We start from the raw sequence: 18,075 nt of genomic DNA, 5'->3' as shown, positions 1-18,075 counted from the left end.
TTTTTTTGAGACAGAGTCTTGCTCTATCACCCAGGCTGGGGTGCAGTGGCATGATCTCGGCTCACTGCAAGTTCCGCCTCCCGGGTTCACGCCATTCTCCTGCCTCAGCCTCCTGAGTAGCTGGGACTACAGGCGTCTGCCACCTCACCCAGCTAATTTTTTGTATTTTTAGCGGTGACGGGGTTTCACCGTGTTAGCCGGGATGGTCTCTATCTCCTGACCTCGTGATCCGCCTGCCTCGGCCTCCCAAAGTGCTGGGATTACAGGTGTGAGCCACCGCGCCCGGCCTCTTGTTGTACATATCAACAGTTCTTTTGTATTGCTGATCAGTATTCCATTGCATGGGTATACCAAAATTTGTTTCTCCATTCACCTGTTGACCCAATAGCTGTTTCTAGTTTTCGGCTCTGAGAAATAAAGTCATTATGAGTATTGATTGGTATATGAGTCTCCATGTAGACATGTGTGTTGATTTCTCTTGGGTAAATACCTATGAGTGGAATGACTGGGTTGGATGGGTAAAACCTTCATAAGGAGCTGCTAAAATGTTCTCTGAAGGGGTTGTACCATTTTACACTCCCACCAGCGGTGGGTGAGCCTTCCGGTTATTCCACATCCTTGGCAACACATGGTATTATATCAACCATTTAAATTTTTGTCACCCTTTTGGTGAACAATGGCATCTCACTGTGGGTTTTAGTTTTAATTTCCCTGATGACTAACAATGTTGAGCGTCTTTTCATGTCCTTTTTGATGTTTTCGATATCTTCTTGGGTAAAGCATGTATTCAGATATTTTGCTCATTTTCAAGTGGGTAGTTGGTCTTATTATTGAGTTTTAAGAGTTCTTTATGTATTCTGAATTCACGTCCCCTCTCAAATGTATTTTATAGGTATGTTCTCCATGTCTGTGACCTACCTTTTCATCTCCTTAACAATACCTTTTACATAGTCACAGTTTTTAATTTTGATGAAATCCAGCGTACCATTCGAAAAATGGTTTGTCATTCTGTATCTTTCCTATCCCAATGTTGCAAAACTTTCTTCTTTGCTTCTAGAAGTTTTAGAGTTTAGCTTTTATGTTTAGATACATGATCCATTTTGAGTTAATTTTTTGTATGGTGTAGTAAGAGTTGCCATTCACATTTTTCCACGTGGATATCTACTTTTTATGGCACTATTTGTTGAAAAGACTATCCTTTCCTCATTGAATTACTTTAGCAACTTTTTGTTTTCTGGACTCCATTCTGTTCCACTGATCTGTGGGGCTGCCCTTATGCCAATCTCATGCTGTTTTTATTCCCATGTTTGAACATTGTTACACCCCTTACTATGTACCAGGAATGGTTCCGGGTGCTTCACATATATTAATAGCTTAATTCTGATAACATTTTCTTGAGTAGGTGCTATTATCATCCACTATTATATTCAGAAATTGAGGCTCAGAAGGGTTTAGAAACCTGGCTAAGGTTGCACAGTGAGTCAGAATTCAAGTCTAGGTACTCTGACTTCAGCGTCTTGCTCTTAACCCTTGTGCTCTACTTCCTCTCCTCAGTGTTTCTGAGGCAAACACACAGTCACATTTGTCAAAAGAATATGCACATGCTCCCAAAGTTTTTCTCCCTTCATTTGTGTGAGCTGCCTGAGGTCACTGAGAGCCTCCAACAGCATTGGCACTGCGGCACAGAGAAGACAGAGCCAGGAGTCTCTTTCCTTGGGGAGTTTTATGAGCTGAATTGCATCCTCTCAAAAAAGGAAATATTGGAATCCTAATCTCCTACTCCTAAGAATGTGACCTTATTTGGGAATAGGGTCTTTATTTTTAGGTGATTAACTTAAAATGACATCATTTGGATGGGCCTCAATCCACGACGACTGGTGTCCTTGTTAAAACGGAAAACGTGGACATGGAGACAGACACGCACACATGCCTGTAATCCCAGCACTTTGGGAGGCCAAGATGGGTGGATTACTTGAGGTCAGGAGTTCGAGACCAGCCTGGCCAACATGATGAAACACCATCTCTACTAACAAGAATACAAAAATTAGCCAGGTGTGGTGGTGCATGCCTGTAATCCCAGCCACACAGGAGGCTGAAGCAGGAGGGAGGTTGAATTGCTGGAACTGGGACTCAAAGGTTGCAGAGAGCCAAGATTGTGCCACTGCATTCCAGCCTGGGTAACAGAATGAGGCATTCCATCTCAAACAAACAAACAAACAAACAAAAAAGACATACACAGACAGAATGCCATGTGAAGATGAGGCAGGGGTCGATGATGCTTCTGCCAACCAAGAAGCACCGAAGATCACCCTGCAAGTTCCCAGAAGCTGGGAGAGAGGCACTGGACATTCTCCCTCACAGCCCCCTGGAGAAATGAGCCCTGCTGATGCTTTGCTCTCAAGCTTCTGGCCTTGAGAACTGTGATACAATAAATTCCTGTTGTTTAAGCCACGTAGTTTGTGGTACATTGTTTTGGCAGCCTGGGCAAACCCATACAAGGAGCTAACACCTGACGGAGGGCAGGGCTTGTAATGTTGCCTGCTAAATGATTGAATGTATGTAACAAAAGAAGGAAGGTACTCCCCAAATATGTGCAGCTATTAAATGTCAATAAACAACATTTAAAAAAGGAAGAGCTGGAGGGAAGGAAAACATTGCCTAAAATTTCATTTATTTCAAATTTATGTCAACTAAAGCTTCCAAATCTGATTTAATGTGCTTTCATATTATTGTACATACATTACTTTATATATACTTTATTTATTGCTCGTTGTCTATATTGTATTCAATGTGTGTATCTCTCTATATAAACTGCATGCGGTACTCCGTGCACAGCAGGAGTTCCTGACTTTCTCAGGGACCACAGCGCCCTGCATGAGTTCGTTCCTGTGCAAGGGTGAGCCTTTTGGTCATAGAGGATGCCCCATTCTGTGTCCAACTCCAGGCCGGGGCCTTTTTTAATTCTGCTGATTTACATAATCCCCGACCTTGCTTGGCTTGATGCTTCTGGGTCTGTGGGCCACGTGGACTGACTGTTGCAGGGGCCTGAGAAGCCTACAAAGAGGAAGCTGTGTTGGTGGGGGCTCTGCCTCCCTCAGGACGTCCTGTCTGACTGCGTCCTGCAGGGATCCTAACCAAAGGCAAGAGCTCCCTCTTTAGTCAGCTGGTGTGATTTCCTCAATAGGCTTTACTTGAATCGTACTCCATTGAGCAAACCATTAATGGTCATGTCTTTAAACATGACGCACGACACATACACACACACTCTCTCTCCCTCCCTCCCTCCCACCCCCTGCTCCCCCCCAACCACCGCCCGCTTTCTTTCAAATTTACATTTTAAAGCAACTCTATGAGGTTTCCCCTGATAACTCAGCCAAAGCGGGTGGAGACAACTGAGACTCTTTCAGAGAGAAATGCAAATGCTGGGGCAAGATGTGGCCCAGATGAGGGCCACCCCCCAGGCATCCCTAATAGCTGTTTCCTATTCAGGACACGTTGGGATGGAGGAGTTCCTGAGGAACCCTTGACACATGAGCAATTGGTGACTCTCTAGTCAGAAGTTGAATTATTGTCAAAGTTTTAGCTACAAAAGGATGGGAGAAAGGAGTGGAGAATGGTGTGGTTAGCACTGACGCAGCTCCCTCAGCAGAGAAAAGAAGGCCAAGATATATTACATGAAAAGAAATTTCACGATCCAGTATTACTTTTAGCTGCTAGTAATCCTGTTTTAAACAAGCAAAGGCTAATCTTTACTTTCACACATCTCTCTGAAAAGAAGCCAAGACCTTGGAAAGCTGTAGTTATTGCAAGCTAGTGAAATTTTCAAATTTATGTTCAGAGGACAGAGTTCCAGAAATAATTTTCTGCTTGGGACAGGCTCTCTCTAAATTAAACACAGAACATAATTCAATGAAACAAACTTTTTGGAAAATTTCTGCTTAAAAGATGAATGTGCATAAAAGATATCTGTATATCTTTCTGGGCCAAAGGTGTGAGAAATGAGAGTTGCATTTTAAATAATTATCACCCCAGGGTGGCCCATGATCTCTAAGTATAACAAATTAAAGTGTCTTGAGATATTTCAACCAAAGTGCAAAACAGACTTGGGTTGGGGCCAACTGGGATGGAAGGAAAGGCCGGCAGCAGATAGGCTTTCAGAGTGCTCCAGTCCTGTGGACGTCTCTTCCTCTCGGGTCGCTTTACAACCTTGGCTTGAGGCCGTAGCTTCTGCAGTTTCTAAGTGAAGCACTCCCCCTCATCCTCTTACCCTCCTCAAAAAAGGTAAAACGTGGTTCCAAACAGGTTTGCGAGGATACATTCAAATTGTTCTTGGAAATTTGGGCAAGTGGAAAAAAATTAGCTCTTCAAGGTGCAGAGAAAGAGACACAGGAATCAGGGCTTCCATGCCAGGAGCATAGTCAGCAGAGGGCAGTGGGCAGTGGGAACAGCCACCACTTAGAACTGGCACAAGGGGATGGTGAGTGCTGTCTCCACCCCGCACCCCATGAGCCACATCCTCACTTTCCTTTGGTGAGTGAAGCTGGTGGGGCCAGTCCAGATACAGGGGAGCCAAAGGATGTTATCAGAGGGATGGGGAAGAAATCAGGAAAATTTTGGTGGGAAGTAAAGACTCAGGAACACATCCCAAGGTGAGAGGGTGAGCTGCAGGAACGGACTTGTGACTATGCCCTTGGCCAAACTCAAAAATAGAGCTACTTACTTAAAAGGTATTATTCAGAGCTTGGGGTGGGTGGGAGTGGGGACTGCAGGGAAATGGGCTTCCAGGGCAAAACCCCACCTTTTCTGCTTGGGGATGCTGGGGCACTGACTCTGTTTCTTTCCTTCCTCATTCCCACCCAGTCCTCACCCTATGAGGATGACCTGTCATAACCAGAAGTGTATTCGTTCATTCTCATGCTGCTATAAAGAACTGCCAAAGATTGGGTAGTTTACAAAGGAAAGAGGTTTAATTAACAACGTTCCACAGGGCTGGGGAGGCCTCAGGAAACTTACAATCATGGTGGAAGGGAAACAAACTCCCCCTTCACATGGTGGCAGGAAGGAGAAGAACGAGTGCACAGTGAAGGGGGAAGTCCCTTATAAAACCATCAGATCTTGTGAGAACTCACTATCATGAGAACAGCATGAGGGTAACTGCTCCCATGATTCAATTACCTCCCACTGGGTCCCTCCCATCACACATGGGGATTGTGGGAACTAAAATTAAAGGTGAGATTTGGGTGGGGACACAGAGCCAAACCAGAGCAAGGAGAGTCCGCACTCTTCTGCCTGCTTCCTGCTCACGCAATGGTAACACTAAGGCTTTTGATCTAAGCTCTCAACACGAAAAGTCATTTAGCCTGAGTTTTCATTTCTCAGATCCGGGGGTGCCACCCAGCCCAGACTGAGCTCAGGCCCCCAGGGGGTTTGGGTTGGGAGCCAAGGGGAAAATCGAGCTCTGCTTCTGCTTGCCACAGCCCTCATTTCTCCTAAGGTCCTAGAACATTTGTTAAATAAACTGGGGACTTGATCTAATATTTTAGTGGATGAAAGGTGTAGTTTCTTCTAGTCTGTGACCTATAGAAATGCCATAGAATCATTATTTATCAATGAAAAAGGAATGACTGTCAAGGGAAATTAGCTAAACTCAGTCCTTTCGAGGCTAGTTCTAGAGCACATGTCAGTCTGATGATTCACAGGGAAAACCAGCCTCTCTCCAAGCCTCGTGACAACGCTCTCTGTTTCTACCCTCATCACCCTCTGCCATTATCTATTTTGTCTACAGCTGCTGGAGGGATTTAAAGCATGACCTGCCACTCTCCTTTTAACACCCCTGTCCACTAAAAGCCTTATAGACAGCAAAGAAAACAATCAACAGAGTGAAGAGAAAACCTACAGAATGGGAGAAAAGATTTGCAAACCATATTTGAATCCCCTCAAGCCCCACGCCCCCCCACCAGCTCCTTGGTCCCTCGAGTGGCAGACACATCCTTGCTCCTGCCTTGGGCTGCTGCAGACATCCCTGTCACCTCTCAGATTCTTGCCCTCTGTCCTAGAGGGAGAGCCATGGGCTCAAATCAACAAGCTCCCTGCCCTCTGACCTCTGGGTGGCTTCAGCAGAAATCAGAAATCAGCGGTCAGAAATCGGAAGGCAGAAGAAAGAGAATGAGGTGAGGGGTTGGTTTCCTGGTTCACTTTCTACAGGGACATTTTGCCTGGCTCTGTCCCTCTATCAGAGGTTGCAGCTCCTGATAGGTGGGGTACCCACCCTACATGCCCCCCACTGCCCTGAATTAATCTGCCTTCCAGCTGCTCAGGTTCACTGCATCCCTCTTTCCCAAAGGTTTTTCTTTCAGCCACTTCTTTTGCCTGACATGCTCTTCTCAGACAACTGGGCTCACCTGGAGCCTGACCACAGTATTTAAGATGGCAACTGTCCCCGCCTCTCCATTCCCCTTTCTCTGCTCTACTGTTTTCTCATAACACCCTTCACCTTTTAAAACGCTGTAGGGGGTACTCCCTTGTTACACTGTCTGTGCCCCCATGAGGAGCTCTCCTCCACAGACAAAATAACCTTTGTCTGTTTTGTCCACTGGCACAGAGCAGGGGCCCGAGGGAGCACTTGCTGAGTGCTGGAGGAAGAAGCGCCTGGCCTTGGGCTCGTCTTCTAGTCTTTGAGAGGCAGCAGGGCAGCTTCGGCATTTTCCATGTCTGCTTCTCTCTAGGGATATTAACAACGAGAGTAACTGTGTGAGTTTCCCAGGGCTGCCGTGATAAGGTCCCACAGAGAGAGTGGCTTCGGCAATAGAAATGTGTTGTCTCACAGTTCTGGAGGCTGGAAGTCCAAGGTCAAGGTGTCTGCAGGGCCCTGCCTCTGGAGATGCCAGGGAAGGGTCTGTTGCAGGGACCTCCCCTGGCTTCTAGTGTGTTTTGGCTTTGGGCAGCACAATTCTAATTTTTAGAGGGTGTTCTGCCTGTGTGTATGAGAATGAAAAAAATTGGAAAGTCTTTTTGGATAGGCAATCACTTCAGAGGGCTGGATGAAATATATGTGTGTATAGTTGTGTGTTTATTACATATGTAATTGTATATATAAATATATATTTATTGCCTTGTTTTCAAATATATTTCAAGTATGTGTATTTGAAAAGAAGGTAATATATTTAATATATACAATTATATATGTAATAAACAAATTTATGTATATTTGAAAACAAATACATTTATATATACAATTATATATGTAATAACACATATTTATGTATCATATATTTGTTATTTATATATGCTGTTTATATAGTATATATTTTTATTCTATTATATTGTATTATATACTAAAATATGTATTTATATATTGTATATAAATATATATTTACATATTTTATATGTATATATGTAAATATATAATATACAAATATATTTACATATATTTGTATGTATATATGTGACTATATAATATACAAATATATTTACATATATTTATATGTATATATGTGAATATACATTTATATATGATACATATTTATATATCATTTATATTTCATATATAATATATATACACATATACTTTATATATCATATATTTTATATCTCATATATAAAAATATATTTATATATGATATATAAAAATATATCTACATATTTTTATTTTGTTGTTTTCAAATATATAATATATCAACATTATATTATGTATATTATAATATACGATATTATAATATATAATGTATATAAATATGACATTTTTATATATATAAAAACTTTGGAAAGGGCATGGAATTTATCTTATACTGGCGCTCTGTGAGGAACAGGGGAGTGGCTTTCACACTCCTTGGATTTTGTTTCCATAATTCTGTTGGATGCTGTATTAGTTTCCCGTTGCTGCTATAGTGAGTTACCACAGACTCAGTGGCTGAAAACAAGCCAGGTGGATTATCTTACAGTTTTAGAAATCAGAAGTCTAGAATAGATCTTGTAGTGCAAACACGATGGTGTCTGCAGGGCTGGTTCCTTCCGGAGGCTCCAGGGCAGAATCTGGCCTGCTGCAGCTTCTAGAGAACATCTGCATTTCTGGGCTTGTGACTTCTTCCTCACCTTCAAAGCTGGTAATGGCGTCACTCCTGTCTCTGCTTCCACCATCACATCTCCTTCTCTGACTCTGGCCCTCCTGCCTCCCCCTTTCACTTACAAGGACTCCGTGATAATATTGGGCTCATGTGGGTAATCCAGGGTTCGCTCTCTATCTCAAGATTGTCCCATCTGCAACATTCCTTTGTGCCATGTAAGGTAATATATTCCCAGCTTCTGGGAATCATGGTGTGGACATCTTGGGGAGCCATTATTTTGCCCACCACAGGTGGGAATGGTTATGTTCATTTTACAGACGAGCAAATAAATTCAGAGGTGTTGGGCAATGTTCCCAGGACCACTCAGCTGGTAAATGAGTGATCAGGATTTGAATTCAGAGTAGCTTCATCCTAAAGCCAAAGCTCTTCCTCCCCAGAACGTTTTTCTATTCCACACTCTCAGCCTCATGCTGAATTTAGTCTCATGCCTTTCCAGGAATTGGGGTCAATGCTACCATTTTAAGGACTGTTTCCAATGGACTATTCTGCATCTGTCCTTGCATCTCCAGCTCTTTGAGAAGATGAAAGGGGGACAGACTATCCAATGCACTTCACTTCACCTAACTTCTGCTGGCCCTTCAGCTCTCAGGTTCCTGGTCCCTGTCTCCAGGAATCCCTCCCAGAATGCCTTATTTGAGAGGGAAGCTTGTCTCCGTGTTGCATGTGGTAATTGTTTCCAGGTTTGCTTTTCTCTCTAGATCATGGTAACTTCACCTGTGACAGCTGGCACAGTATGAGTGCACCTTAGGTGTCTGTGGAATGGATGAATGCATGCCTGCATGAAAGAATCCACCAAGCATCACTTCCTGCTCAGAGGAACCTCCCACACAGAGGTTCCTGCACCTCTACAACAGCAAAACATCATTTATCCTTGGGTCATAGTCAACCTCCTCCATTGGACTGTGAGCTCCTACAGGCAGGCACCATGGCAAAGGCCCTCTGTAAGCCCAGCACAGGGTCAACAGTCTGACCACGGGAGGAGCTGGCAAGAGCTTGCTAAATGGCAGGGTACCAACTGGCCATGGTCCAGATGACTGAGATCCACCAGGTCCACACTTAAAGGCAGCGGCAGGAGCGCTCTCCAGAGGCTGCGATTCTGAGTCCTGATTTTAGAAAGGACTCCTCCTTCCCTTTCAGGACTGTGAAGTCATTTACTCTCCTTTCTGGGGTTCGTATTTCCAAGGAATACTTTGACCAATATTGTCAGCTTTTAAGGAAGATGATCTGCCTGCCAGAGCATGGGGACAAGAAGGAGTGGCTTCTGGAGTCTGGAATGAATAAGAATGGCTTCCTGTGAAGTCTTCTTGGACCAAGGGAAGAAGTGTAGCCACTTCCTTGTGTGCTCCTCTTTCCAACAAGGGCAATCATTGGACTTTCAGGCATGACGTGAGCATTCATGAGGTCCCGTGTAGAACCCTTTGGGGTCTCACTGGGGGCAGTAGGAGCCCCACGATGATCTCTTTCCCCACTCCCTCGGGTTCTGAGCCAGCTGACTGTGTGACCCACAGTAAGTCACTCCTTTGGGTCTTGGTTTCCTCAACTGTCAAAAGATTGCAAGAGTCCCTGTAAAATCCTGCTGTCTACAAGGATGTCCATCGTAGCCTTATTTAAAATCACAAATTATGGAACTCTACCTAAATAGGACAAGAATAGTCACCACTTACTGAATGCATACCATTTGCCAGCCACTGCTGGAATCACTTAATATACATTCATTGGTACAATCCTCAGCCCATCCCTATGAGGCAGGGATGATGGCCTTTAGAAGTGGGGAAACTGAGTCACAGAGCTGCTGAATAACTTACATGGGGGTCACACAGCTAATAAAAAGACACAGAGCCGGGACTGGAACCCAGAAAGCATGGCACTACCATCAGGTTCTGAGCAGAGACATTCAACAACCCCACCCGCAGACAATGGTTAAGGAAATGATCATATAGAAAATTACTGGAGAAGGATAAATCTTTCAACACTAGTGTTAATTCAGGGAAGGTGAGGATCTGCATAATTTTCTGCATATATGATACACTTCAACAAAAACTAATAAATAAGAAAATGGAGAATCATTCTGACATAAGATTACGTGAACAAAAGCAGATTAGAGCACAGGATTACTGTGCTACTATGTAAGAAATACACATCTATGTACAGAAAGACAAGGGAAGAATTTGCCAAACTTCCTTGGGTAGTATGATTGCAGGTAGTTTCTTCTTTGTTCCTCTCTATTTTTCTGAATTTTACAAATTTGCCCTAATGAACTGGTATTGATTTCTTTACAATACCAATAAAATACTTTACAAAAAACAAAATGAAAAATCTCCCGTACTTTCCCCATAATTTTCATCTCAGACTGACTGTGTTTTTCCATGGCTCAAAGTAAAAATTAATAAAGAAAACTAGATGCAGTCTATATAACTTGAGAATAATGAGAATGAATCTTGTGAAATTTCCAGAACGTGAAACGTTGAATGTTTTCCTCTAACAAAAAGGCTGTGAAGTGGAAAGGGAAAGAGACAAAACATCATTCCTCTACATTTTTTATGATATCTATTTTTTAAAAGCATCTTGTTAGAAGGACCCGTTAAGCGCGAGATGCAAAATGAAGTGTCCTGTCATCACGAAGTCAGAAAGACAACTGCAAGCCTCTGCCTGTTTGCATGGGCATCAATCTTGTCAGTGTAAATCAGTGAGCAAGAGTGAAAATAAACAAACTACTCCATCAAGGTCAGAGAACACAACTCTCTAATTTTAGCCTTCTCTTTCCATTTGCAAGGGAGCCTAACTGTGTCCTGTGTGCCTAAAATGTGAGGCACAGACATACCTACAAGAAAGAAGAGACACAAACATCTCATAAAGAGGGCAACTGAAGCTCAGAGATGTTGAGTGCACTGCTCAATGCTACACAGCCAAGAAGTGCCAGAGCCAGGATTCAAATCCAGTTTGATCTGATTCCAAGATCTGGAAATTTCTTCTAGGTTCTGAAGCCACCCAACCTTCCCCTCCACCAAATGTTTGTTTTTCATATCGGAGGTTGAGAAACAGTGATGAGCTCTATGCCTTCTTTTGAACATATTGGCTTATTATTAAGGTCTTCCTCCCTATTATACTGGTAGACTGGAATGTCCTTTCTCCTTTGCCTTGCAAACTCCCACATGTCTGGGGTAATGAGATGATTGTTAATGGTTTTCAAATATTTTAAATGTCATGGCAAGAGATTGAAGACTCACATCAATTCTCTGATCTGAACTCCTGGGGACAATATGGCCCTCTTTCACATAGTTTATTCATTCATATTTCATCATTTGTGACTAGGTGAGAATTCAATGGATGGAGTTATTTATTAAAAGGAAGATGACAGGGAAGCAAAATATAGAAAGGAAGTATCCTCTAGATGGGTAAAACGTCAGTGAAGAACTGCATGACGAACTCCTAAAATCCAGCCCCCTTTGGCATGACAAAGGACGTGCTCCTTTAAAGGGATGCCTGTTTGTTGCCTGGGGTTCCCACATGCAGTGTTGCCTGTCCTGTGAGGTGTCAGGAACTGGGTGAGGATTGTCACTCTTCAGTATTCACTTTGAGGTTTCAGATCAATAGCCTGGACACAAATGATGTCTGGGTTCTCCCCATCCCAGCTATTTCTTTAAAACCAAGAGTTTGCTGAGTGATGGAAAACCACATTGTCCTAATTGATGAATTCTGATGGGGAAACCCCCTGCCTTAAAGGACCTTACGAACATTCCCACTGTGCTGTGTAACCCTCTGTGGCATTCTCAGGAGTAACACTCAGTTGACTTACCGAGAAGACGGCAGCCAAAGTCTCGATGCCCCCTGTACTCAAGGTGACATATGGGATCTTTGCTGGAGGGATCCCAGCTTTTCCAAAGATGCTGTTGGTATAGAACCAGATCTGTAATGCAGGAAAGAACGAGGAGAGAGAATGGTCAGTGGAAGCACTTAATCTTATTTTCTAAATCAAATTTGGGCATAAGGTGGTCTTTACAATAAACTCAGAGTCCCGAGGTGGAGTGGCATGGATGCTCATTTTTCACCTTCATCCTACCTTTTCCCTTTCTTCATTACTAAAAGAACTCCTGGACTACTGGGAGTTCCCAGCTAAAAGACTACACTTCCCAGTTTTCTTGCAGCCAAGTGTGGCAGTGAGATAGAAACAGTAATGTTGGTGGAGCTTCCAGGAAGTTTCCTTTTTTTTTAAAGGAACTGTCTTATTACCAGATGTTTTTAGCACAAATTATTCACGCATTGGGGGGAATATTTAGGACCTGCTTATATCTACAGATGGTTAAATTTTGTGAAGAAAGTAAACCTCCATAAAGTTATGGGCAAACCGAGAGATGCCAGTGAAAACTACGACATCCATTTCTTCCAGCTTGCAGGCAGGCATACATCTATTGGCAAAAACAGGTCTTCATATTCGTGTAAACAAGAACCTTCCTGTTCTGCACCTGTCTCTCATTTGAGTGAGCGTTAGACTCCAGAAAGCACAGGTTAAACCCATACTCTCTGTCAGTATCACCTTGTTCTAGGCAAAAGTAAATGGGGTGCTTAAAGCCTGAACCTTTGCTGTCACATCCATGGTGTACGGAGGTAGCGTCTAATAAATCCACCAATTCCTACAGTTCTCAGGGCTATAACAGAAGCTAACATTATCCTGAAAACCCTGTGTCCATTGAATATGTTTATACAATCGACTCCCCTTTAGAGGGTAACTGTAATCCCCAGTGCACCTTCAGGGTTGGATTCCAGAAGTGTAAGAGCCTTTCTCAGTCATCAGCCAAATTCACTGATTTTCAATGGCCAGCGTTCTCTAGGGGCCCTCTTAATGCCTTCAGGCTGCCATGCTGTCATCCATGTGAAGTGTCTGACGTTTGTATTATTCATAGCTGTGATTCTGATCCCCGTGGCCTGACCAGCTCATGTTCCTGAGGTTCCCAGCTCTAGATCCCACTTAATGTGAGTCCTCTTATGTTGCGGCCAGCACCTCCTTCTGGCTCCTCTCCCCGCCTGGTTTCAGTTCTCCCCATAGAGACACTGCTATAGATGTCCCTTTGGAGGTTAGTGGAGAGAGTCATTCGCATAAAATTCTAAGTTCAGTAAGGGACAGTTATAAAAACAGCAATAAAAGCCATATTTACTTTTACAATCGTTCATGCATCAAAAGGCAGAAATCAGCCCACAAATCCTCTCCCCAAGCCCAGGGGCTGCAGGGGTCCTGCCGGGCTGGCCCTGTCCCCCCCAGGGCAGGCCTGAACATCACACACACTAACAGTCTTATTCTGTTTGTGCCACGAAGCCACTGCCCTCCCCTTGCATCAGCTGACAGAGTGGGAAAGTGACTGCCTTCAGCTTTACCTCTGCTCACACTGACGCTTATTTGATTGGACAGTTTGAGGTCGCTGTAAAATAAGAAAATACCCAAGAAACTTAGGAGTGCATCCTGCCCCGGAACCCCCTTTGTATCCAGAAGGATACAAAGTAAGGACTCAAATTTTAAGAGTGGCCAGAAAATGCTTGCTTTTAAAAGCTTTTCGAAGAGTGTTGGATCACCCAGTCTCAGACGCTTCTCATCTTACAGATAAAAATCTAACCTCACACTGACCCAGCCCTTAGCCCAGTGATACCACCTTTCTGGCCTGCTCTCCTTTGAACTCTGACATGAGTGATTGAGGCTCAGAGGGGTGAAGTGTCTCACCCAGGGCTACACAGCTGGGAAGTCAGAGGATGTGGGCTGCAACCATCGCCTCCCTGGCGGTCTCAGGCTGGGGCTCCTTCAACAACATAGTAGCTAAGATTACAGAGCACCACCTATGTGGCTGACCCCGTGCTGAACTGATTTATTTATTTATTTGTTTGTTTGTTTGTTTGTTTATTTGAGATGGAGTTTCGCTGTTGTTGCCCTGGCTGGAATGCAATGGCACGATCTCGGCTCACTGTAACCTCCGCCTCCTGGGTTCAAGCGATTCTCCTGTGTCAGCCTCCCGAGTATCTGAGATTACAGGCCTGTGCCACCACGCCCAACTAATTTTCTATTTGTAGTAGAGATGGGGTTTCTCCATGTTGGTCAGGCTGGTCTCGAACTCCTGACCTCAGGTGATCTGCCTGCCCCAGCCTCCCAAAGTGCTGGGATTACCGGTGTGAGCCACCGCGACCAGCCACTGAACTTTAAATGCATCCTTTCATCTATCTTCACCACCCCTTTACAGCTGGGGAAACTGAGGCACGGGGCAATCATGACAACTTGTCCAAGGTCCCATACCTCAACGGTTCAGTGTTTCAAGTTGCATGCAGGCAGATGACTCCAAGCCTGGCACTCTTGACCACAGTTTAGGGTGGCCATATGGAGGGTCTCCTCTCAGCTTTCTCCCTATCCATCAGGACACAGCCAATTGCTGCAGTGAGATAGTCTCCGCTATTATGATTACAGAACATTTTAGATTCTTCCAATTTGATCTAGGAAGTGATTTCAGGAGAATCTTTTCAAAACAAAAGTTATTAATAACTGCTTCTGAAATTGTAATTTGAGATTTTGTACAAAACTTGATTTAGGCTCCAGAACTCCTAATGATGGTTCAACAAATCAGATGGACCTTCATGTGGTTCCAGGCCAAAAGAGGGGGAAAGTACCACAGTTTTCTATAAACACATCTAAGGTTTCATGTCTCCTTCCCCTCGTCCCTCCCAGTCACCTCCCTTCCCTCCCTTCTACTCAACTGTTTAGAGAAAGGGTAAGAAATCTGGGACTCTCTTAGGCACTAAGGTGACAGCAGACAACACAGGTCCTCATCTGCCCTAGAAGACCTCTTAGTTTGGCAAGGAAGGGAGGAGTACACAACAGTTCCCCAAGTAAGTGGTTAGAGGAACACACCAGGAACCCTGTAATGCGTGGGCATCCCACCACGTGCAAAAACCCAGGCAGCCGTCCACCGCCGGTGAGCACCCAGAACCAATGTCACCAGGCCCATACGGGCTCATTCACGGCAGGCACTCTGATCCTCTTTGCTCTTATTTTACATCAATTTCTAACACACTTGGGTGTCTTGTTTCCCAACCAAGACTGCATGTCAGGAAGCAGCAGATTTTGAAACTGCATGACATTGAGAGAGGAGAAAACAATGCTAGAAACAGTCGTGCTGATGACAGCAAGGTTGGGAGGAGATTCATGCAAGCTGAGCAGTTGCCACCTGTGAGATATTTTACATAATTCCACAGATTCCTCACATCAATTGTGCAAACTGAGTATTATCATCCCCATTTTTCATGATGGGAGACTGAGGCCCAGGAAAGTGACTATGATTGGCGTCTGTGTTTTAAGAAAGAAGGAACCCCAAGGAAGGAAGGGTCATCCCAAGTAGATAAGAGAACCCCGCCATGACCCTGGGCATTCTGGAAGATTCAGGAAGGTTCAAGAAAATGAAGGCTTCCCCACACTGGGCTTGACAATTGATATTGATCCAATTTTTAGCCCAAGAACTCCCTATCTCCTGCCCTCGTCTCCTTTTCTCCCCTAGACACTCAGGTGCCCACCACGTGGCATGGGCTGCTGTGGTGCTGGAGACACAGGGTTGATAAGATGCAGCCTCCATCTTCAAGGATGGACACCCACTAATAGTTCTCTCCAGGTGAGGGGAGCACAGTGGAGGGGTAGGAGCTGCTGTGGCCACCCCAGCAATGGGGATGGGGGGGTGGGCCTAAAGCCAGGAGCCTCCTTCACACTGGCAGCAGACTGACGCTCACACTGAAGCCTGGTTTTCATGCCGAGGACAAACTGCTCGAAAGGAAGGCAGCTGCCTAAAATAAGTCACTTTAAGTGACAGGTCTAATTTTAGAGAAGGGAATTTGAAAGCTTATTGTGTGAGGCAAGGGAAAAAAAACAACAATCCAACACCAAAAAGGAATTTAGAAATAAATAAATAAATGTTGTTTATTCCAACTTTTGAATAATTTCTTTTTTCCTTTTTTTCTTTTTTCTTTTTTTTTGTGATGAAGTCTTGCCTGTTGCCCAGGCTGGGGTATAGTGGTGTGATCTTGGCTCACTGCAGCCTCTGCCTCCCAGGTTCTAGTGATTCTCCTGCCTCAGCCTCCAGAGTAGCTGGGTCTACAGGTGCCCACCACTATGCCTGGCGAATTTTTGTATTTAGTAGGTTTCACCATGTTGGCCAGGATGGTCTCGAACTACCGACCTCAAGTGATCTGCCTGCCTCAGCCTCCCAAAGTGCTGGGATTACAGGCGTGAGCCACTGCACCCAGCCAACTTTTGAGTGACTTCTAAAGTATGTGAAAACCATTCATCGGTTCCTTAGCATAAATATACTGAGCATCTGTGATGTTGGCTTGATACAGAGGTTCTCAGCCGGGGGCAATTTGCTCCCATGCGATGTTTGGCAGTGTCCGGAGTCATTTTTGGTTGTCACAGCTGGTAGGGCAGATGGTGCTACTGGTACATAATGGGAAGAGGTCAGGGAGGCTGCTGAATAGCCTAGGCACACAGCATAGCCCCTATGACAATGAATTTTCCAGCTCAAAATGTACATAGTTATGAGGCTGAGAAATGCACGTTTGGTACAAAGTGCCAGGGTGGGCTGTACAGGGAGTGCACCCAGCACCAGCAGGTGTGACTTTTTCTGTGCAGGCACCACCCCTGGGACCTTGGGCAAGGCCTGACCCTCCGTGAGCCACGAGTTCTTCGTCCGGAAAATGGGGGCGATACCACCTACCCTGTGGGACTGTTTGGGGCTGGAATAAAATGACAAACACAGAGATGCCTGGCAGTATTTACGGATGTCTCAAGTGACAGGTCATGTCCCCCAAATAATGTCTGGGAAAATGAAGAAGACAAAACAAGTCTTCCAAGGCAGCTAAAATTTTGGATCCACATTAGCTCTGGAGAGCTGGACCACAGTACAGCTGTGATGCTGGCACTTGCCACAAAACAGCAGGGTTCCCTCTGTATGTAAACATGGAAGATGACTTGTCCCTGTGGCCGCCTAGGGATGGCCTGGGGACACAGCCTGAGTGACATGCATGGGGGTGCTCCGAGGCGGACCTTGGGGCCAGATAGCTGGGGCTCAAGTCCTTTTTCTACTATTCCTTGCTGTTTGACCTTAGAAAAGTATCTCAATGTCTCTGTGCCTAACAGTGGGGCCTAACTCACAGGGCGGCCATGGGGACAGCTCCTGGCCCACGCTGAGTGCTGCATGTATGTGCACTTGATCAGGCTTGTAACCCAGTGGGTGGAGGCCAAGCAAAGGGGAGGAGCTGGCCCGGGTTTCTCACTGCAGGTTTGTGTCCCACTGAGATGGGAAGCCAGGCCTCTGACTCTTGGTCCAGAGCTCTGCTCTGGGTCAGGTAAAGCACGCTCAGCTGCAAGTATTATTCCGGACTTAAAGATTGAAGATCATCAACACGGGAGGGCAGAACACTCTGAGGCTGGGGCCTCACGACTGCTGGCTTTGGGAGTAGCCGAGATTTTTTTTCATCACGTGCTTAGGCAGTGCGCCTTGCAGGTACACGACAGCGGAATTTATGAAGTTATACAGGGGATGCAAATAGGAAAATGATGTCCTTGTGGAGAAGTGAATTCTGTTTAGAACTGTCATGGTTCTCAATGTAAATGCCTCATTCACTACAGGTGCCATATTCAGTCTTCAAGACTTCAGGCGTTAGCTTTAAGAAATGATTCATTTCCCCTCTCTACTCTCCGAGAACAGGGAGTGCCTCCTTGAGACTGTCTGGCACAACCTCGGTCTCGTCAACAGGAAGAGACAGCAGGACTCTCCCAGGATCACTCGGTTAATGTAGGTAGAGCCAGTGACCCAGGCGCCTGCTCAATCTGCTGACTTTAACCAGACCAAGGAGAAAGGTAAAAGCAAGAAGCAAGGTGATCTCATTTCATCCCAGTGTTTCTGAAAATAGAACCAACAGTTGTGGAAAGGAG

General features: G+C 44.8%; 1 protein-coding gene across 3 annotated transcripts in view; it reads right to left on the bottom strand.

The window, feature by feature from the left end:
• Positions 1 to 18,075, bottom strand: part of SLC2A9 (solute carrier family 2 member 9) — a 99,754-nt gene that overhangs the window by 51,736 nt on the left and 29,943 nt on the right. For all 3 annotated transcript variants that reach the window (XM_026455642.1, XM_026455641.1, XM_026455640.1), the window contains one exon: positions 11,920 to 12,030. In XM_026455642.1, coding sequence (XP_026311427.1) covers positions 11,920 to 12,030 — 111 coding nt within the window. The remainder of the gene's footprint in view (positions 1 to 11,919; positions 12,031 to 18,075) is intronic.

This window comes from Piliocolobus tephrosceles, chromosome 3, assembly GCF_002776525.5.
Source record: "Piliocolobus tephrosceles isolate RC106 chromosome 3, ASM277652v3, whole genome shotgun sequence".
Lineage (NCBI taxonomy): Eukaryota > Metazoa > Chordata > Mammalia > Primates > Cercopithecidae > Piliocolobus > Piliocolobus tephrosceles.
This window is presented reverse-complemented; position numbering and strand designations above follow the sequence as displayed.